Consider the following 22705-nt stretch of genomic DNA (forward strand, 5'->3'; position numbering starts at 1 on the left):
CTGCTGACACTCGAGAGACAAAGGATTGGTTCAGTGGGGTACTGTATATTTAAGCTATAGATTGTACCATCCTCTTTGGAAATTAGGCCATTGTTAGAATAATTGAGTTGGTCCTACCTTATCCATGTTTATTGTTTACTGTTTTTGTTTTATGAGCGTGAATTTTATCGAGTGTAACTCAAGAAATTGCTCAGGTTCTGTAAATATGACTCTTTTCAATGTTTTCATGATAATGGATGCACTCATCTCGAATGCAAATATATAAGTAACACAACTTTATGACCTTCAACATTAACCATTCCTCCCAATCTCCAACCCTTATGTAATACAAACCCCAGATTTCTTTGATTTTTGAAGCCAAATATAATTTACAAATACTATCTTTTATATTACACTACTGAGAATCAATATTGATTTGATAGATCCTAGCTAGAAAGACATTGAGGAAGAGCCTGGCAATACCCCGGAATCTGATGAGTGAGTAAAGGTGCTACTTTCACCTCCCTTCCGAGGTTGCATCTGGTTGAATTGGTCTCTTAGAGCTCCCAACCTCAACTCATCACCAAAGATGCTGGGATCCATGATTAATTCAGGAACATGGGTTCGACCTTTAAGCATTTTTACCACCTCAGACATGTTAGGCCTAAGTGCCGGTGATGGATTAGTGCACAATAGAGCTACTTTTATCATTCTAACCGCCTCTTCCTTGTTGAACTCGCCCCCCAACGATGAATCTACCAACTCCATCAAATTTCCCTTTTGTTGTAAAACAAGTGCCTAAATATAGATGGAGAAGAGGAAAAAGAGACAGAAAAGCACATAAGAACTAAGATGCAATAATGTAATAAATGTAAAGTGAAAGAATAGTTCTGATAAACAAAAAATGTGAAAGAATAGTTAAAAAAAAAAAGAAGTTAGAAGTTTAACACTGAGAGCACTATGAATGAAAAGGGAAAACAATAAATTACCAAAATGCATGGAGCAGTTAAGTTTATCTCAACTCAAGAACAGAATCCGTTTTGAACTAAAAACATAACTTCTATCTTACCCAATCTTGGAGGCATACAAAATCTTCCTCCGGTCCATATCTTGTATTTTTCTTTCCAGCAACAGTTTCTAATGCAACAATCCCGAAACTATAAACATCTGCTTTATAGGTCAGGTAGCCCCATAATGCATATTCCGGTGCCATGTATCCTCTGCAAGACAGGAGCTATAAGATGCATGGCACTTCTAGGGATATCAACTTCTCTCACCTTTTCATATACAGTTATGCAATTAATATATCTATGATGCTGGACTCACTTGCTCTTGGGGAAAATAAGAAAAGAAAATTAGCTTTGATATATAGCATGAATTGTCAAATTTTAATTAAGTAGATTGTCAAGAAAGAAATCATAGGTTTATTCTCTGCTTTACAGAATATTTAAGATGTGAACATTAGTTAGGAAAACAAGAGAACAATTTCGCCAATTTCTTGACAAGAAGATTAAAGCTCATTTATTATCCTTTATTATAATTACATAAACAACCTTCAGACACTTAAGCAAACTATTTCTTAAACTTGTAAATGAATTGGAAAAAGAAAACAGAAAAGAGAAAAGAAAGTAGAGATTATCAGATTCAACTGAAATGTACATGACTGAAAGAAATGCAATGATGATCAGCTGATTCTTTGAGAGACAAAGTGAAAACAGAAGGGAAAAGGTAGCTCACATGGTTCCAGCAACTCTAGTGCTAATATGGGTGTTTTCCTCCTCATCAAACTTTGCCAAACCAAAGTCAGAGATTTTAGCATTGAGATCCATATCAAGTAGCACATTGGTAGTTTTGATGTCTCTATGAACAATTTTTAAACTCGATTCCTCATGCAGGAAAGCGAGACCTTTTGCTATGCCAAGACAAATTTTCTGCCTAGTAGGCCAGTCCAATTTCGACCGGCTTTCGTTGGGACCTGTATTGACACACATTGGCCCATTTAATGAAACACATCATATAGTTGTCAACATACAATGTTTAGAGCTTTTGGTTCCCATGGTTGTTATGAAATCCACACCACCGAGGGGGTGGTGGAGGCAGTTACAGGGAGATGGTTGCTTCCATTTTGCAGTAAATAAGTTAAAGGGTACATGAAGCTTACCAAATAAAGCACGGTAAAGGCTATTATTTTCCAAGTATTCATACACCAACAATAACTGATTTCCCTCAATGCAACATCCATACAACTTGACAAGATTTGGGTGTTGTAATCCAGCAATCATGGATAGTTCATTCAGAAATTCACGGTCTCCTTGCCTTGATTTTGAAGAAAGCTGTTTAACTGCAATTATAGTTCCATCTAGTAGTACGCCCTACAGTGTTTGTATAAAATAAAATTTAATATCAACATTGTAAGAACAACTCCTAAGCATCTTCGATCAGAAAGGACAAAACAACGATGGTCAAAGAGAAATTATAGAGCAGGTACCTTATAGACAGATCCAAAACCACCCTCTCCAAGTTTATTTGCAGCGTCAAAATTGTTAGTAGCAGCTTTCATTTGTCTGAAGGTAAAAAAGCCGGTCTGCAGGTCTAATCCCCTCAGGACTTAGGAAAAGAAGGGGGTAAAAGTCAAATTACATTGTCAATAAGCATGCATAGCATACCACTGTGCGGATAGGTCATCTAAGACAAATTAATTTAAGGAAAAAAATTATATCTTGAAGTTATTTAGAGTACCTTGTTCCCTTGAGACCTTTGCCTCAAAACAGCCTTTCCACCACAGAATGCCTAATATTACTAAAAGGAGGCATGGAACAGAAACTGCAGCTGCAACCACAAACTTCATCTTCCTCTTCCAATCATTTGCAACTGGTGGCTTAAAATCTAGCAAGTATGAGGATAAAACTGGTGAAAAAAGTCATTCTTAAACTACATCTCCTGAAGTAACACTGCATATTGATACACATAATGCTGGACTGATCCAATATTTGAGGTACTTAGCAATTAGGACATTACAGAATGGTTAAAGCAGATAACTAAATTGGATCTTTCATTGCTTGCACAGTCTACTTTAACGTTCTGCTAACCTTAATTTCCAAGAACCATGATCCTATGTGCTTTATATCCTTTGCAAGTCAATCCACCTCAAGCACTAAACAACTTAGACAACAATTAAGGTTCAAATCTAACTAGGAGATGGAGCAAGGATACTAATTACTCGGAACACATGAAGTATGAGACCGTACATACAAACAGAACTTACCAGAGTCTACTGAGATAGCTGAAATCAGTGGGCCATATGTTCCCCTTTTCGGAATTCCAGTTGTACCCTTCCCAGCCCAGTGAAAGCGTATTGCCAAAGTTTTGTCCCTAACAACTGTTTTAATTCTCCTTATAACTTCCTTATCAACACCTTTGGCCTCATTTTCAATATTGAAATCCTGCAATTCACGTTTCTCCTGCAACAAATCAATTTAATCAAACCATTTTGGGTAACATGCAAAATGCACACTTCACATATAACCTGATTGGCTACCTGAACATAAACATCAAATATCCGTCTTCCAAGACTCCGAAACGAACTATTTTGTCTGTTAACTATCTCCGCAAAGTGAAGTGTGACTGTATAATTTCCATTTGCTAAGCAACGAACAAAATAAGTGAGAGAGAGTGGAGAGAGGCGTGCTGTTGTGTATAAATTCGAGTTGTTTGTTCTCAGTAAGGAAACATTTTGTGCTATATAGTCCTTTGCCGATACGGAGGTATCCCAGAAAAGCCCAGTGCTACTAGTTTCCCAAGTCTCTTTGATTGGAAAATATTTTGCTGGACCACCTGCATCCTCATCTTCTTCATAATTGATGTCTCCAATGGTTGTTGCTCCTCCACCACAATTTATATGTACTGAATACCAATCTAGAAATAGTGGTAACAGTAATGCTAATTATATTGATTAAACATAACATGAAAGAGAATAAAGCAAAAAGACATGTATGAAAATCAATGCCATATTTAATCTGTACATTGATCTCAAATATGGTATCACCTCAACTAGAGAAAATTTTCAGAGTCTATATTTGTATTTTAACTCAAGAAAAAATTACCTTTTGAACAAGGGAAGTTCTTCAGGCACTTATCGAGTCCTCTGGATTAGAGTAGTATGACAAAGAAGCATCAGCCTTTTTTAACAGTGATCCAAAGGGGAAAGCATAAAAATAACAATAAAAAGGTTTTTGAACATTCAGTAAGTTACAAACTCACAAGTTTTTCCCTTCCGAAGAGCTTTTGAACAAATTTCTGATAAACAGCAAACCAATCACTTTAATATCTCAAGACATCTACAACGGTAGAAAAGTAAACGCAACACAAAGAAGCCAAGTTTGGAGAGAGTTTTTCTTACAGATTTTCACGACAAGAAGCCTGCTCAGAGCTTTCGGAGAAATTATTGTAAGATAGATCTATCTGACTGTAAAGAAGAATAATAAGTTGTGACTAATTAAACCTTGAAATGTTAAAGGTATATCTAGGGCCATTTTAATTAATATAACAGTATAAACACTATAACTAAAACAAGATTTCAGAGGAAAATTGTTTGTCTAAGGGAGATGGCCACAAATGTATTTTTGATGTCTTTTAGTGAATTTGCGAACTGCATCAGGCCATTTTTCCTGGATTTTACCCTTGAATGGCTACAAATTTGACAGTTTAGATCATGTACACACTCCTTGAAGAGAAATACTGAGTATAGCGAGTAAAATCACCTAAGACTAAATCCCTGACTTCACCCAGGGCTAGAGGGTTCAGATGGTTTTTGTGGATTAGTAAATAACCAAAGATCAAATCCAACTATTACCAAGGGTGGGAGGGTTTTTGGCTAAGGAAGGATTCTATTGTTATTAACTCTAGCCATTGGACCAGAAAGGGATATAATAAGTTGTATCAGTACCATGACTAAACAAACATCTCTATTTCAGTTACTGTTGAGCCTGCTTTTCAAACGATCAGTTTGTCATATCTCACACATACTTTACCGATATCATGCGACATAAATGGACCTTTAGAAAGCAAAATTGAGAGCAAATGATTCCAGCTAGATTACATGAAAATTAGTTTGGCAATATTCTGGAAACATGAAACTGAATCCAGATTTCACCAAAGATATTGGATGAATTGACCAGATGGCTTCATGCTATGTAATTGAGCATTGCAGGAGAGATAAAGTAATTTTGAGAAAATATTGCAATCCTATATTTGTTAGCATGTAAAAATCATGTTATAAGTAAGAAATTTCTTTTAAGATTTATTAATGAAATACAGCAAATGAACTAATAATGATTTGGTGTCAAAATTGCCAAAAGAAGGAAAAAGGGATGACAGGCATACTAGCGGCCATCTCTTGTGTTCAGCCATTCTGGAATGGGCCCCGTCAGCAAATTACCTGTCAGGTACCTATTCAGCAAGCAACATATAAAACCACAAATAAGCAATTTTATTGGAAATATCTTGAAAGTTTATGTTTTAAAGTGAAGAAGTGAATTAATTTAATCAAGTGCTAAAATTTTGCCACTACTTATGTGAAATTTTCCTTTCCTGTTTTCTGTTTCTGAAATTTGACTTGCAGATGCGCTAATATCAGCAGGCTGGTTTTATTGTGGCAATCATATTTTTCCATTAAGTACACCCCTCAGATAAATAAAAAAAATTATTATGTTCTATGTTATCATAAGAATCAAAAGGTTTAAATTTTAAAATGAAAACTTGTTTACTAACAACTAATTGTTTCACATAAATAGGCATATGACTGTGTGTCAACTATCAACTTCAAGATTATATATACAAAATTGTCCTTCTCATGGATTCAAAGATGGATGATTCTAGATTGCACACAAATACACAAGAGTTCAAAGAGCTTACATGTATTGTGTAGATACAAGGCTGTTAGAATCTGCAATTTTCCCTTCCAATCTGTTGAAGCTGAGATCTCTGCAAGAAATAGATAAGTCAGGTATTTTATAATGAAAAATACAACAATCTGCAACTGATGGTTTAATTGAAATGTGAAATCTGTTAAGACATAGATTAGTGCCTTAAGAAAGAGAGCTGTCAGGAAAAAATTAGCACATTAGAGGTTAGAGTTCTCAAGCTGCTAATTAATAATTATAGTAGATTAATGAATAATCCTAATATTCCATTAACCCAAATTAAATGTTTCTGTAAATATTACAGGGCAGTCCAACTGAGAATCATTTTAAAGTGCAAAATTCCTTTGAAATAGGACAATGACAAATTATCAAGATGCATAACTGATAACAAAAAAAAAAAAAGGAAAGAGGAAGAAAAACTATGCTAAATATTTCCAAAAGCCTTTTATCCAATATCAGGTCAAGCCCTGGAACACTCAATAGTTGGCATGCAAAGCTAACCATTATTTTTTAACAATATAATAAAAAATACACCTCGCCTCCAAGCACTTAAAAGTTGAGATGAAACAAGAGGAGAAGAATTACAAAATCTGCAGTTGTGAATATTCCCATATGTATTTTGGGATCGATCCAGATATATTGCAGCTCCGTAACATCCTACAATAAGAGTCATGTGAGTATGATCATTGCAAGTAGGGACTAGTACGACCTTGAAGAATTTTGCCTGCTTGGGAATGACTTACAATCTGTTCATGTTTGTCATGTTTTGTAAGTTTGGAAACTTTGAACCCTCTCCATGTAAGTCACTGATCCTTCTGAATAATATTTGCATCATAAACATGTGTTAAAAGAGAAAAGGCTTCCAGTGAAGTCATTTGAACGTCTAAATTTGGAGAGGACAGAATGAGGTTGTATAGATTAATGGCTACAGGCTACTTTACAAATTATTACAAGGAAAAACTCACAGTTCCTTTAAATTATTCAAGACAGCTAAGCTGGGAGGGATTGGCCCTTCAAAGCCACCAGCTTGAATCTCTCTGTCAGCAGAAAAGTTCAAAGTAATGAAGATTTCGCCCAAAAACTGCATTAAAAAGACTTCGGAGATGTGATGGGGAAAGAAAGACACTTACAATTTCTCAAGTTGCTTCCAACTTGGAAAAATGTCAGGTATCTGTCCAGTGAAGTTGTTACTGCTAATCCTACTGCATGAACCCACATAAAAGCAAGATTTCTTATCAAAGCAAGCATTATATTAATGGTATAATTACAGATAATTCTCTTAAAACACTTACAGTTCTGTTAGTTTGGACAGATTAGAAAGTGCTAACGGAAACTCTCCAGTGAGAAAGTTAGCACTAAGAATGCTGCATTTGCCAAAGAGGAAAATCAAGCCAACTTCAAGTGAGTCAAGTGTTGCTTGATTATTCTATTTGTTTAGAAAGAGACGTTAATCATGTATGAATACATAATAGGGAAAAAGGAAGCCTAACAGATTTTCCAGGTTAACCAATTTCCCCAGCTCATGAGGAATACTTCCAGAAAACTGGTTGTTCTCGAGGCTCCTGAAAATACGATACTAATTAGAAACCTTAAAATGTTATACAGAAAAGGAAAAAAAAAAAAAAGAAGAAGACTAGAAACAAAAAGGATAAGCAAGAGAGATTGATTGAAAGGGCATACAGATATACAAGGGTGGTAATGTTTCCCAAAAAGCCTGGAATTGGCCCTGATAAGCGGTTCATAGAAACAGATCTGAAACAGATTCATTCCTATCAGTTGAATATGAAGGTAAGAGTCACTTTGTAACCGTGATAAACATAAATTGCACTAGTAGCTTACATAAGTTCCAACTCCATAGTAGCCCATTCACGGGGTATTGTTCCATTAATATAGTTCCGATTAAGATCACTAGAAGCAAGAGAAAAGATGTTAACATGGATAAAAGGTAATGATACTATTTCCGCTTTTTTAATTGTAAATAAACCATTGTAACCTTTACTTACATTGTTTTAAGGTATGATAGCTTGGACAATGAGCGTGGAAGAACACCATTAAGATCCTGCCCTCTAAGATAGCTGTTCCAAAAGGATATGAAGAATTTTAGATGCATGTCCAATTTCAATTGATCATTTCCAAATATTACAATGTTTTGATTTCACAGAATTCAATTAGAAGAAAAAATCTTGTGGACCTTTTGAGACTTAAGTCGCATCTTATTGGTCAAATGACGGCAACAAAGTGATCTTCCATGTAGTAAAATATAATCAAAATTTGTGTACTGCATATTTACCTTATGACTGAAAATGATTCTGATAATCATTCTTTATACAAAGCCAAAATCACATATCTTATGCATTTTTCATCGCTAAAATTAAGGTGAGAAATGCAGCCAAATCATAGGTCTATAAATCAAAGAAGCATTTTAAGGGTATGTTTAAGGAAATTGGAATAAGAATTTTCTTCTAACAAGCGAGGAGGAGAGAGGAGAACTCACATGCCATCTATATGACATTCACCATTGGGGAAGGAACAATTGCAAGTGACAGTACTGTTATTTGTTACCCCTGCCACATTCGGCGGCGGCGGTGGTGTAAACCAGCTTGACCTATTGTTGCAAGGGTTCTCAGTGAAATTCCAATCCTTCTTTCCAAGTTCTGCCGCGATCTCATGAAGAGCTTCCACTGCAAAGTCATAAAAATAAAAACCCATTGTTGTAAACAGACCACACTGCAATTATATGCCTTAATTGTGCAGGAAAAAAACCGAGAACCTTCATTTCAAACATTTTCGTACCCCTTTTCCTTCTTGTCGGAGAAGGACAAGTTGTAAAGGATAATTTGTCGGACATGCACAAAATTTAAAGTTGAAACTTTTAATATTATGTCGTTAACTTTCAATATCAAAAGACTGAGGGTTGAATTTCAGTTAATCAAATTGCAAGCAGAACTGAGTACTTACTTTCAGAATCTGGAGGAAGAGGCGGCTCTACTTGAGCTTCAACATTGTTTGTTCTGAAGCACATGAGAACCAATGTAAGAATCATAAGGTGGAAAACAGTCATTGAAACACCACCAAAGCTTCCCATTTTTGTTTTTCTCCTATATGCTCAGTTGCACTGTTGAGCTTTTCTCGCTATCTCTTTTGTCAGTGTCTCCCGGTCTCTCCGTCTGCATCTAAAGTAAGCTTATTTTACGACACAGAGACAAGAGGGCAGAAGGGTACTGGCAAAACCAGTTTTAACTAATCACTATTAACCTTTCTGTTGGAAACGTGGGGAAATGTTGGATTAGTCTTCTTTTTTTCTTTTTATTTGGAAAAAGATCCCATGATCCTATCCAGATTTTGTGATGCCATCGATTACTAACCGACAAAGTCTAATCAACTCGTGTTGTCTTCTTCAACTGTTTTCATATTTTCTTCCCATGTCGGCTGAGATATACTTAAAGACACATTCTGGGGCCGCCCCAATCGACGCTATTTTGAACGTCACCATCTCAGTTTTCCAGTTTTAACAAGATCACAGTGGTGGTGAAAAAAGAAACTACTGGTTTTTTGGATTTTTGCTTAATAAAGGAAGACCACTGCCTACTGGTGTCAATTATTATCTATAGTCGGCTCCATCGTCTACACATTCACTGATTCACACCAAGAATTGTCAAGACAAAGTATTGATTGCTTCCTTTAATGCAAGTTTGTTTATAGTCTTTACACCAACTGGATGGAACGCAAATCTGACTGAGTTAATTGTGGCATTTTTTCTTATTAGAGAACGTGTTAATTATGGAAATATTAATGGGTCTCTTTTTATTTGCTTTTTGTTCTGATTATTTTGTTTGTTCACGTTCCTTTTTTTTTGTGTGTGTGTTATTTGTATTAACTTTTTAACTTCTTTATGCTTGTAATTTATACTTTCTATAACACATATATAATACCTTTTATTTTTATTTTAAATTAAATATTTATTTTATTTTTAAATGATTTCAAAATTAAATTTCTGACAAATCATGATTTTTATCAACGAAACTTAGTATGAAATTTTCTTATAATATTGATAATTATTTTTTTCAACTAACATATTCGGTCGAAAATTAATTGATAAAGAACATTTTCGATAGAATTTTGAATTTATCCGATAATATATTATCAAAAAAAATCATATTGATATGTTTCAGAGGAAGTCTTTTGTTTTAACTATATTCTCTGATATAGATGTTAATTGCTTATAAAGTGCTGATCAGATCTCTTGCTTTTTAAGATACAGAATACTAGTCAAAGATAGTTTTAGATTTTCCAAATTCTCCCATGCACGTGACTTTCCCATGGAAATAGGGTATTGGTCTATATATTCTCCCACTGGATGACAGCCTGGACTGGCAAGCCAATTCCTTTTTAGTCAGCCAGGGCAGGCTCCCAACTTGACTGGACTTTTCTATTGGTCAGCTCGGGAAGTTTCCTTTCCTACACCCTACACGAAAATTCCTTCTGTAGCTCGGAATTCTGATAGCGGCTGCCATATATTTCTTCATTTAAACAACTATGAGAAACCGCATAATAATCTTGAACAAACGTTGAGGAAGAGTTAGCCAAGCAATGCTGTTGAATCGGATGACTAAGTAAACGTGCCCTTATGAGATTGCATTTGGTCGAGTTGGTCTCTTAGGGCTCCAAACCTCGACTCATCACAAAAGATACTCGAACCCATAATCAGTTCGGGAACAAGGGTTCGACCTTCAAGCATGTTTACCACCTCAGACATGATAGGTCGAGGTGCTGCTGAAGGATTAGTGCACAATGAAGCTACTTTTATCATTCTAATTGCCTCTTCCTTGTTGAGCTCGGTCCCCAACCATGGGTCCAGAAACTCCATTAAATTTCCCTTTTGTTGTAATGCGAGGGCCAGAATATAGATAGAGGAGAGCATAGACATTACTATAGAGAAACAAGAAAAAGGTGGTACACGAGAGCTAAGATGCAATACTAGTAACTTTTTCAAGTGAATAAATTAAAAGAAAAAGGCACAGAGCATTAATTATGAGCAAAATAGAAACATGAAAGCAGAAAAGAAAGAATACATGGATGGAGATGTTCATGATATGTCAACCTCAAGAACATAGTCCACGAGTATTTATTCATCTGAAACTTCCAACATAAATTCTATCTTACCCAATGTTGAAGGCATACAGTATAATCCCCCTCTGATGGGTGTTTTGTTTTGCTCTTTCCAGCAACAATTCCAAAGCTGTAAACGTCATGCTTTTTATGTCTGGTAGCCCCATAACACTTGAAACATCAGTTAATGAGTACCATGACATCCAAACACTGCATTTAATTAAGTTCATGAATCATGCATGTGTGTATATATATATATATGTACGTCCTATCATTATCTGGACAAGGGAGGTGGCTCCACTTGTGCTTCAACTTTGTTCGATCCCAAGCGGATGTGCATCAAGACCGTAAGTAACATGAAGCCAAAGATATATACATGGTTGGAAGGCAAGCAATTCTTCCCAGGTTTTCTTCCCGCTAGATGCTCAGCTTTTCTTGCTATCTCCGTTTTATCTGAGTTATTTTTAAGAATAAAGATTCCATTGGGGTGTGGAGCACATGAGATATGTGGTAAAAGGCGCTGCTCGTCTCATCTTTCGATGGTATTATTATTTGGAGGTTATAACTGGATCTTGGTCTTGCAGTAGTGCTAAATGCTAATACTTTAGACTATATTGTTATATTTTTCAACTGTTACTATTTGAGTTAGGTTGCTTAAAGTTACAGAAAATTGGGGTAATTTAAAAAAAAAATCTTCTAGGACAGAAGGGGCCCAGATTAAAAAGTCTGACACAAAACATTTATTGCGGGACCGAAGGACAAGCTGTTCCTATTCATCGAATTTAGACAAGTTAGGTTCAGAGACAAGTCATTGAACTTTTAGACAGGTCGGATCTGGGGAGTTTGCCATGTTTACGTGTTCAGCAATCAAAAGACTACAACTTATAATGTCCACTTTGTACACCTTTTTTTTTTGAAAGGTGTCTAACTTTGCACATCTAAATTCAGGAATTCAAATTAAATCAATCGATAATTTAGATTTTGATACAAAATTGTCACGCAATTCTTGCACTCGGAGACAGGAGTTAATCCTATTTACACCGATTAAGTGCTGCTGGATTCTTATGGGCAACTGGCGAGATGACAGCCCAAATCATATATGGTCACATCAACAGCTTATAGCTAGACTGAAATATATTTATACATGATCTAGACAGACCTGAAGATGCACGTCTCTTAGCAAGTATAATTCATCCAAGTAACATGCAACTGGAAAGGAATGCTCCCTACTATGAACAAAGTAGGCCTAATTATGAGATAAAAATGCATTTGTCTACAACAGGGCTACTTTAACCAAGAGTTCCACTTCTTTTGTTTTGACTTCAGACCATAACCTCTCATCAAGGAGTGCCGTCAAGTTTCTGCTTTGTTGCATAATGGCATGCCTGCAATATGGAATCATATATTTCAGTATAGAAGAGATCCGAAAACTGGTACAGAAAGTGGACTGCCAAAAGTAGGAAAGTAAGACCAAAAATCTCTGCAACCATTTTGTGTGTTACCGTTAATGGAGTTTACCCTATAAAGAACTGACATGCTTGCTTCACTTTAACTCCTCAAATCATAACCTTTTGGACTGTTCTAATTTGGTTTTCTAGCTTTTCCTTTTTACCTTCTTTGATTTAATTGAGCTTTGCTCTCAATCTCCCGAAGACTTTCTGTTTTTTTTTTTCTTTTCTTCAATTATATGTCGAGGTGAATGTGGTATCCTATCCAGAAGACAAACAAACTTTTCACTTGGCAGAAAGTTGCTGCTCTTCTTCCCAGTAATGATTTTCATTGCTGCGACTGCCAGCATTTGCTTTGTTTTGTGTGTCTGATGGCCCCATAATGCATATTCTCTGCACATTAAGATAAGATTGTGATGTTTTATGCAAAGCATGGCCTTCATGCAAGTATCTTCAGTAGATATTAAAAAGTTTTAAGCTTTTTGTTTTGAAGGTATGGAAACAATTTTGACCTTTTCTTACATTGTTGTGGTAGCCCTGAGAGTGAGCATAACAAACACCGCTAAGGTCCAGAAGTCTAACATGAGCTTCTAGGGGTATGTGGGCTTTTAGATGCGTGTCTAAATTTAAATGATCATTTCCAAACAAACCCTTTCTCGCAATCATGGAAATATGTAAACACAAATCCACATTTCTGATTTCTATGATTTTTTAAGCCAGTCTTTACATAGCAAAGAAATCAAGATTGATTTGATGCATCTTGAACAAACGTTAAGGAAGAGCCCAGCAATGCTGTTGAATCTGATGAATGTCTAAACGTGCTGGTTTCATCGTCCTTCCCAGTCTGCATTCGGTTGCATTGGTCCCTCAGGGCTCCAATTCTCAACTCATCACCGAATATACTTGGGTCCATAATTAATTCAGGAACAAGGGTTCGACCTTCAAGCATGTTTACCACCTCAGACATGATTGGTCTAAGTGCAGGTGATGAATTAGTGCACAATAAAGCTACTTTTATCATTCTAATTGCCTCTTCCTCGTTAAACTCCGACCCCAACCTTGGATCCACCAACTCCATTAAATTTCCCTTATGTTGTAAAACAAGAGCCTGAAATAGATGGAGGACAAATTACCAAGGAAAAAAAAAGCCATTACAAGAGCTAAGATGCTTAATGTAAGTAAATTTCAAGTGAAAGCACTAATGAATTTATAGAAGTTTAATGCACAGAGCATTTATCAGAAAAAAGGAAAACCTAAAGCACATATCCCTTAAGAGAATGCATGGATATCTGTATCAAATCCCAATCGCAAGAACAGAATCCAAGATATAACATTTAGAACTTAAAACCTGAACTCTATCTTACCCAATCCTGAAGGCATACAAAATCCTCCTCTGGTCTATATTTCGTATTGTTCTTTCCAGCAACAATTTCTAATGCAACAATACCAAAACTATAAACATCTGCTTTGTACGTCAGATAGCCCCATAAAACATATTCTGGTGCCATGTATCCCCTGCAAAATAGGAGCTATGAGCACAACATTGTCAAGCATATCAATTGGTTCGCCTCTGCATATGCAGTTATGCAATTGATGAATTTATAACTCAGGACCTCCTCGCTCTTGAGAAAAATAACCACAGACAAATAAGTCTTGTTAAGTATTGAGAAAATGTCAAGTCTAAATTATGTAGTATGCAAACTTAGACACCTAACATATCCCGTTTCCACAAAAGATTGGAGGCTTTGGACTCATTCTTAGTGCTTTCAATACTGATGGTACCCTCAATTGCAGAAACTTTAGTTTCTAACTTCACAAAGCAAGTGTTTTTCACACTTGTAATTGAATTAGCAAAATGAAACAGAAAAGAAGCAAAAGTAGAGTTTATCAGATTCAACTGCAATATTCTGAACTGAAAGAAATGAAATGTGATCAGCAGATTGTTCAGAAGAAAAACAGAGGGTAAAGAGGTAGCTCACATGGTTCCAGCAGCTCTGGTGCTAATATGGGTATTTTCCTCCTCAACAAACTTGGCCAAACCAAAGTCAGAAATTTTCGCATTAAGTTCCTTATCAAGTAGCACGTTGGCAGTTTTGATGTCTCTATGAACAATTTTTAAACTCGACTCCTCATGCAGGAAAGCCAGACCTTTCGCTATTCCAAGACAAATTTTCTGCCTAATAGGCCAGTCCAATGTCAACTGGCTTTCTTTAGGACCTGTAGAGTGAGACATATGGCTAACCAATGAAATTCATCATATAATTTTCTATATATAGTGTTTAGATCTTTTCTTCCTATAATTGTTACAAAATCAACATCATATTTTTCTAGAGGGGAGGGCGGAAGCGATTAAAACAGGAGGGGAACACTTGCTTTATGCAGTTCAATCATTGACCATAAGAGAAAGGGGGAATAACTGACAATTAGTAGATTACGCTCACCAAATAAAGCACGTGCAAGGCTATTATTTTCCATGTATTCATAGACCAACAACAACTGACCTCCCTCAACGCAACATCCATACAACCTGACAAGATTCGGGTGTTGTATTCCAGAAATCATGCCTAGTTCATTCAGAAATTCACGATCTCCTTGCCTTGATTTTGAAGAAAGTTGTTTAATTGCAATTATGGTACCGTCTAGTAGTATACCCTACGGCAAAAGTATAGCATAAAATGTTAGATCTTTCATCACATGACACCTACTCCTAAACATCATGCTTCATATCAGAAAGGAAGTAAGTAAAATGGTAAAGAGAAACCATGCATGGAGTGGAGACACCTTGTAGACAGATCCAAAACCACCTTCTCCAATTTTATTTGCAGCGTCAAAGTTGTTAGTAGCAGCTTTCATCTGTCTGAAGGTAAAAAAACCAGACTGCAGATCGAACCCCTTCAGGTCTTGAAAAAAGATTGGGGGAACCAGTTGAATTACATAGTCAACAAGCATGCAAAGCATACACTTGTGCAAATAGATCATCCCAGAGAAAAGTATTTGAAAGTATAAGATTACATATTGAAGTTGATTAGAGTACCTTGTTCCCTTAATGTCCTATGCCAAAAATAGCCTTTCCACCATAGAATGCTTAAAATTATGAAAATCAGGCATGAGACAGAAACAACAGCTCCCACTTCAAACTTCATCTTCGTGTTCCCACCATTAAGAACTGGAGGCTTAAAATCTACCAACAAAAAAGATAAAAAGGTATAAACAGTTATTCTCAAACTTCATCTCCTGAAGAAATGCTGCATATATGCACACGCCAATAGAATATTAGACTGATCCAACAATTAAGTACTTAAGACAATATGGGATAATTAAATCAATAATGTCCTCTTTTTTTCTCCATTTTGAGAAATGTAAAGCACATAAAGTGGGTCTTAAGTTGCTGCATCAGTTTACAGCAAAGTTTTGCTAGCTTCAGATTCCAATATCCCATGTCATGCAAAGAATCATTAAGGGCAACTTCATTATTGCTTAACATCATTTACATGTCAATCCACTGCAAGCTTTGAATAATTTGGATGAAGAGCTATTTAGATTACATTTCTTACCAGAGTCTACTGAGATAGCTGATATCAGAGGACCATAAGTTCCTCTTCTTGGGGTAGCAGTTGTCCCCTTTCCAGCCCAATGAAAGCGTACCGTTAAAGTTTTGTTCCTGACAACTGTTTTAAAGGTCCTAATAACTGCTTTATCAACACCCTTTGCCTCTTGTTTAATATTGAAATCCTTCAGTTCAAGTTTCTCCTGCAACAAGCTTATTAAATCAAAACAGCTTCTGTATCATGCAAATTACACACTTCATTTGTAAAATGATAATCTACCTGGACATAAACATCAAATATCCTTCTTCCAAGACTTCGAAAGGATCTATTGTCTCTGATAACTATCTCTACAAAGTGAAGCGTGACGGTATAATTTCCATTTGCTAAGCAACGAAAATAATACGTGAGAGAAAGAGGAGAGAGGCGAGCTCTTGTGTATAATTCGGAGTTTTTTGTTCTGAGAATGGAAACGTTTTGTGCTATATAGTCCCTTGAACCAACGGAGGTGCCCCAGAAAAGCCCGGTACTACTAGTTTCCCAAGCCTCTTTGAGTGGAAAATATTTTGCTGGACCTCCTAAGTCTTCATCTGCTTCATAGTTGATGCCATTAATAGTTGTTGCTCTTCCACCACAATTTATATGTACTGAATACCAATCTATGAAGAATAAAAAAGTACCGGTGATTAGATTGATCAAACTATAGCAGGATAAAAAATGGACAAATGGCTGGAACAAAAATTAATGCCATATTTCATCTTGGTTAGGGTAAAACCTTACTCTAGAGAATGTTTTCACAGTCTTTATTTGCATTTTAATTAATGCAAAGAAATTACCTTTTGAACAAGGAAAGTTCTTGAGGCAGTCATCGAGTCCTCTAGACCATAGTATGGCAAAGAAGCATTAGTCTTGTTAAAGAGTGATTCCAAATGGAAAGCATAAAAATAACAAAAAAGTGGTAGTTTTTTTGCACATTCAACAAGATATTAACTTACGAGTTTTTGCTTTCTGAAAAGCTTTTGAACAAATTTCTGATAGACAAAAGACCAATCACTATTAAAATTTCTAGACATTTACAAAGGTGGAAAAGTAATACGCAGCATAGGAAGCCAAGCTGAGAGGGGCTTTTTTCTTACAGATTTTCCTGGCAAACCGTCTCAGAGCTTTCAGACAAATTATTATACGAAAGATCTATCTGGCTGCAACGAAGTATAACAGATTATAAGTAGACTTGAGACATTAAGGTACATTATCATATATGCTTAGGAGATATTATGCAGCATAAGTTGAAATTTAGGAAGCAAAATTGAGAGGAAAAGATTGCAGCAAGAGTAGCTGTTAATTCTCTTGCCATAACAATGGAAATGTTAAATTAAATCCAGGTTTTACCAATGATGAATGATATGAGAAGATTGCTTCTTGCTGTGTACTTGAGCCTTGGAGGAAAGATAAATTAAAATTAAATTTAAGAATATATTGCAATCATACGTTGGTTAGCATATGCATATGTAATTGATACTGTAAATATTCATTCAAGAGTCATTACTAAAGGCAGAAAATAAACAGATATGGTAATGTCAAAATTGTAGAAAACTTTGGATGGTAGACATACAAGCGGCTATCTCTGGCATTAACCCAGTCTGGAATGGGTCCAGCAAGCGCATTGCTTGTCATATACCTATTCAGTAAGCAACATTGAATTAAACCATATTTAAGCACTCCTACCGGAACTTATATATTGAAAGGTTATAACTGAAACTTAAAGTGGAGCAAATAAAAAACTTGTTTTATTGTGATATGATTCATAAATTGCCATCAAGTGTACAGATAAAATAAACAAATGACTCTGTTACCATAAGAATCAAAGGTTTAAAATTTACAATTAACTTTTTGATTAACTACTGATTTTTTCACATAAATAGACCTATGATTAACTGACCAAAGAAAAAAAAAAAAAACCTATGCTTGATTATCATTTCAAGAGCATAGTTTGCACAAGTGTTCTTCTGATGGGTTCAAAAGATGGTATTCTGGGTTTCAGGCGTATACACCTCAAAATTCACAGCACTTACATGTATTGCGTTTTTGTAAGGCTTTCAGAACCGAAAATGTGACCTTCCAATTTGTTGAAGCTGAGATCTCTGGAAGAGAATCAGACAAGTCAGGTATTTCTATTACTACAAATATAAAAATTCCAAATGATTGTTCTGATGGAAATGTGAAATCCATGAAATATATCAGACGAGTGCAATTATGAAGAATTGATTCAGGAAAAGAATTCAAGCATATCAGATGTTGGAGTTCTCTGATTATAGCAGATTCATGTAATAATCTAAATAATCCATTAACCTGATGAAGATGTTGCTAAAAATATTACGGATCGGTCACTGATATGGCAATTGATGCAAATAAGTCCAAAAAATAGAAATTTGTCACTCTACCTATCTATTTCTTCACCTTCAGATTCAGGGTATTTAGCCTTAATATGTACTTACTACTGCATGTAAGAAGACAGCATTTTTATCTTCGAACTGGAATTAGTCTAAATTGAGTAACCAAGCTGCCAACACTTAAAAAGAGTATGGGATACAAATCAAACACTTAACTGTACATTATTACTCTAGTCTCAACATGGATTTGTGCCAAAAACTTTGTGTAAGATAAGCAGAAATATGTGTCTCAGCTGAAGAAAATAAATCAGTATAAATTGAAGTGTACCTAACCTCCTAGCATTGAAGCTTGAAGCAGACTAAATTTATTAAAATCCACATGAGAAGAATGAAATATGATATGTCAAATACTGAAACATAAATAATGAATATTTAGATGAAACAAGAGTAGCAGAATTACAAAATTTGCAATCGTGAAAATGCCCAAAGATAATCTGGGATTGGTCCAGATATATTGCAGCTACGCAACATCCTGCAATATACATAGCTCGCATTATTTGAGCACAATAACTGCAAATGGGGATTAGTATGACCTTGAAGAATTTTGCAAGCCATGGGAATGACTTACAATCTGTACAGATTTTTCATATTTTCTAAGTTGGGAAACTTTGAACCCTCTCCAGGTAAGTCACTGATCCTTCTGAAAAAGATTGCATCATAAAGAATTGTTAAAAGCGAAAAGGATTCCAGAGCAATAATTTTATTCTGTAAAGTGGAACAGAACAAGATGATGTTATAGAGATTAAGGGCTACAAAATCAAAAGGTATTAAAGCAAACTCACAGTTCAGTTAAATTAAGCAAGACAGATAAGCTCGAAGGAATTGGCCCTTCAAAGCCACTAGCTTGAATCTCACTGTCAGCGATGAATTCAAATATTTGATGAAGACTTCATCACCAAAACTTTCAATGAGGGACTCTAGAGAAGTAGTAGGGCCAGAAATATGCTTACAGTTTCTCAAGTTGCTTCCAATATTGAAAAATGTTGGGTATTTTTCCAGTGAAGTTGTTACTGCTAATCCTACTGGATAAACCTCATATAAAAGCAGGAATACTTAGCAAATCTAGCGCTGTTACCGGTATAATTTTAGTTAGTGCTGAAAACACTTACAGTTCTTTTAGATTGGAAAGCTTAGTAAGACCCCAGGGAAACTTTCCTGTGAGAAAGTTAGCACTAAGAGTACTGCATTCACCAAAAAGAGGAAGAATCAGGCCAACTTCAACTGAGTCAATAGTTGGTTGATTATGCCAATTATTTTGGCAGAGATAGACTGATTAATCTTGCATGAATATGTGATAGGGAAAAGAACCTAACAGGTTTTCCAGGTTAACCAATTTCCCTAGCTGGGGAGGAATAGTTCCAGAAAACAGGTTGTTCTCGAGGGTCCTGAAAATATAAGACTAATAAGAAACATTATCATAATTTCAACGCAAAAATAAGAGACAACACTAAAGAAATCATAAGCAAGAGAGATATACAAATATTTTAGGGTGGTAATGTTTCCCAAATAGCCAGGTATTCGCCCTGATAACTGGTTCATAGAAACAGACCTGAAATGAATTAATTCCTATCAGTTGACTGAAGGTAAGCTTCTAAACAGAAATCCAGATGAAGTGCACTAGTAGCTTACAAAATCTCCAACTTCAGAGCAGCCCATTCACGCGGTATTGTACCCTTAAGATAGTTTAGAGTGAGTTGTCTAAAAGCAACAGAAAAGAGTTTTTACATGGATAGAAGCTTAGGATCCTATTTTCTGGTTTTAAAGAGTAATTAAAATTTATCAAAATTTGTAACCTTTCTTACATTGTTTTAATATATGGTAGCTTGACAAGTGAGCGTGGAAGAACACCATCAAGATCCTGCCCTATAAGATAGCTGCTCCAAAAAATACAAAGCATTTTAGACACATGTCCAATGCAAAATTTCCAGCTATATGTTCTGCTCGTTGACAGAAAATTTAGTAAGTGAGAAAAGTATTCAATGACCACTTCCGTGATAAAAATGACAGCAAAAGCTCACCATATCAAAAAAAAAAAAATAGTATCAAAGTTTTTATCATTCATATTTATATTAATGACTGAGATGATTAATTCGAATAAATTGGTATTCAAAGCCATAGCCGCATAGTCCGTATATCTTGAATGAGGCATACCTATGATAATGCTTTCATATTGCTAAAATCAAGTTGGGGGAATGCAAGCAAATCACTGGTCTAGAAATCAAAGCTATTGAATTAAAAAGAGAGAGAGAGAGAACTATGGTTAAGAAAATTATAATAAGGATTTCGTTATCACCAGAAAAGACGTACATTGCATCAATATGACATTCACCATTGGGGGAGCAACTGCAGGTGACAGTACTGTTAATGGCCAGTGGCATATTTGGTGGCAGCGGTTCTGTAAAGGAGCTTGACTTATTGTTGCAAGGGTTCTCACTGAAATTCCAATCCTTCTTTCCAAGTTCTGCAGCTATCTCACGAAGAGCTTGTACTGCACAGCCAAAAAAAAAGTGAAAACCATTGGAGGAAGGTGAGTTGGGTTGAAAACATTTACAAAACAAAATCTTGGAAATACTCTTTGGGTGTTCTTAGGGACATACAGCCAGAATGTTAAACATGCAATGTACTACTTTAATGATGAAAACCATGATACAGAATAGTTTAAGAATCCATAAAATGAAAAGCGAATGGTATAAGAGTAAATGGGAAGGGTGTGAAACTCAAAATACAAAGTGGAAACTTTCCATATCAGCTAGTAAAGTAAGCACTCGTTTCATTTCTTTGAAGCAAGAGATTCAAAGTTTAATTAAACCATTAGCTAATCATAATCATGATCTCAGAAACTGAAGCAAAGAAAGTGATTGCAAAGGTGAATTATTTTACCTTCGTTATGTGGAGGAGGAAGTGGCTCCACCTGAGCTTCAACTTCGTTTGGTTCCATGCAAATGAGCATCAAGACCGTAAAAATCATGTTGCCAAAAAGTTTCACGGTTGAAAGACACTTATCAACTCTTCTCATGTTTTTCCTAGAGATGCTCATCTTTTGCTTGCTACTTCGAAATACTGAGGCATGTGGTAAGCGGTGGCAACTGACAAAGTCGTTTTTTGCCGGAGCTGGAACTTGAGCACTTGTAATACTTTGGATTACTACCTGTGCTAATAGAGTTATCTTGTAAGTATTTTAGTTTAGATAAAGTTTTAAATAGTTTTTTTTGTTTAATTAATTAATTTATGATTGAATTAGATTATTTTAAGTTATTTTAATTTATTTGTAAGGTAAAATTGCTTAATTTTAGTGATGATTAATTTAGATTTTATATTGGGTCAAGTGATAACAAATTGTACAAATTAATCATATACAAATTTCACTTAATATGCTATGATATTTCAAATGTAAATCGAACTACAAACATGATCTTTAAATTATTAAAAAATTTGAACTATAAAAATTCAATTAATATGATTCTTAAATTATTAAAAAATTAATAAAAAGAAATACAACTTTCATGTTTATTACTTTTTTAGTTCTAATTTTATCTAGTTCTAATTAAAATATGATCAAAATCGAGTTAGAAATAGTTGAATCGTAACAGTTTTGCAGTAAGCAGTTTGACGAGCCAAGAAAACATGTCTCCCACACAAAACAAAAAGTTTGGCGCTGCAGAGCCAAACCTTTGGGACTGCAGCACCAAACACAGGAATTATTGAATCTGTACATCTGATTTTTAATCGTAGGGCTTTAAAGGAGGGATATAAATTGGTCATTTTGATTGGGTTCAAAGGGGGTTGGAGGAGAGCAACTTCAATCAAAAACAAAAGGAGAAGGAAGAGAAAGGACGGAAGATCAACGCTCAAAAAAGCTGCAGAAATTTGTTTCTCTCTCTAGATTTGTTCTTCTCTCAATTTTTTTGTTTTGTTTATGATTTTTTTTTTGTGGATGATGTTTTCTATGGATATTATGAACTAATTAGCTTTTAGTTAAGATTTTGGTTGGTTTCTAAGTATAACTTAAATTATTTATTGTTATTTTACTTATTTTAAATGTATATGTTGATGTTTATTGAAATATGAATTTATTGATTATTGATTGCAAATCACTACTTAAATGGTTATGGTATGTAAATGAGACTTGATAAAATTATTTTAGATCAGACTTGGATTTAGATAATATGTGTTTAGAAATTAAGTACCTTAATTAGCAATTAAGATAGACATATACTTAGATATCACATATAATCTCAATAGAAATTGTGCTT

The 22705-nt window shown here is 35.2% G+C and overlaps 1 protein-coding gene across 1 annotated transcript; it reads right to left on the bottom strand.

Moving 5' to 3' along the window:
- LOC18596609 lies at positions 201-21483 on the bottom strand. Its single transcript, XM_007025205.2, has 48 exons — positions 21333-21483; positions 20760-20940; positions 20255-20326; positions 20082-20150; positions 19930-20001; positions 19766-19837; positions 19562-19633; positions 19403-19474; positions 19235-19306; positions 19021-19092; positions 18853-18924; positions 18075-18143; positions 17615-17680; positions 17139-17201; positions 16998-17033; positions 16839-16879; positions 16285-16661; positions 16012-16207; positions 15492-15638; positions 15239-15357; positions 14899-15109; positions 14437-14674; positions 13822-13972; positions 13202-13565; positions 8859-9005; positions 8395-8581; positions 7904-7975; positions 7740-7808; positions 7581-7652; positions 7391-7462; positions 7193-7264; positions 7031-7102; positions 6866-6937; positions 6644-6715; positions 6486-6557; positions 5893-5961; positions 5362-5427; positions 4379-4444; positions 4240-4275; positions 4083-4123; positions 3518-3894; positions 3245-3440; positions 2719-2865; positions 2468-2586; positions 2141-2351; positions 1717-1954; positions 1049-1199; positions 201-777 (listed from the first exon to the last, which is right to left on the bottom strand). Exons 1-48 carry the CDS (start codon positions 21466-21468, stop codon positions 430-432), a joined length of 6084 nt encoding a protein of 2027 aa, XP_007025267.2. The 5' UTR covers positions 21469-21483; the 3' UTR covers positions 201-429.

The sequence above is a fragment of the Theobroma cacao genome, chromosome 6 (assembly GCF_000208745.1).
Source record: "Theobroma cacao cultivar B97-61/B2 chromosome 6, Criollo_cocoa_genome_V2, whole genome shotgun sequence".
NCBI lineage: Eukaryota > Viridiplantae > Streptophyta > Magnoliopsida > Malvales > Malvaceae > Theobroma > Theobroma cacao.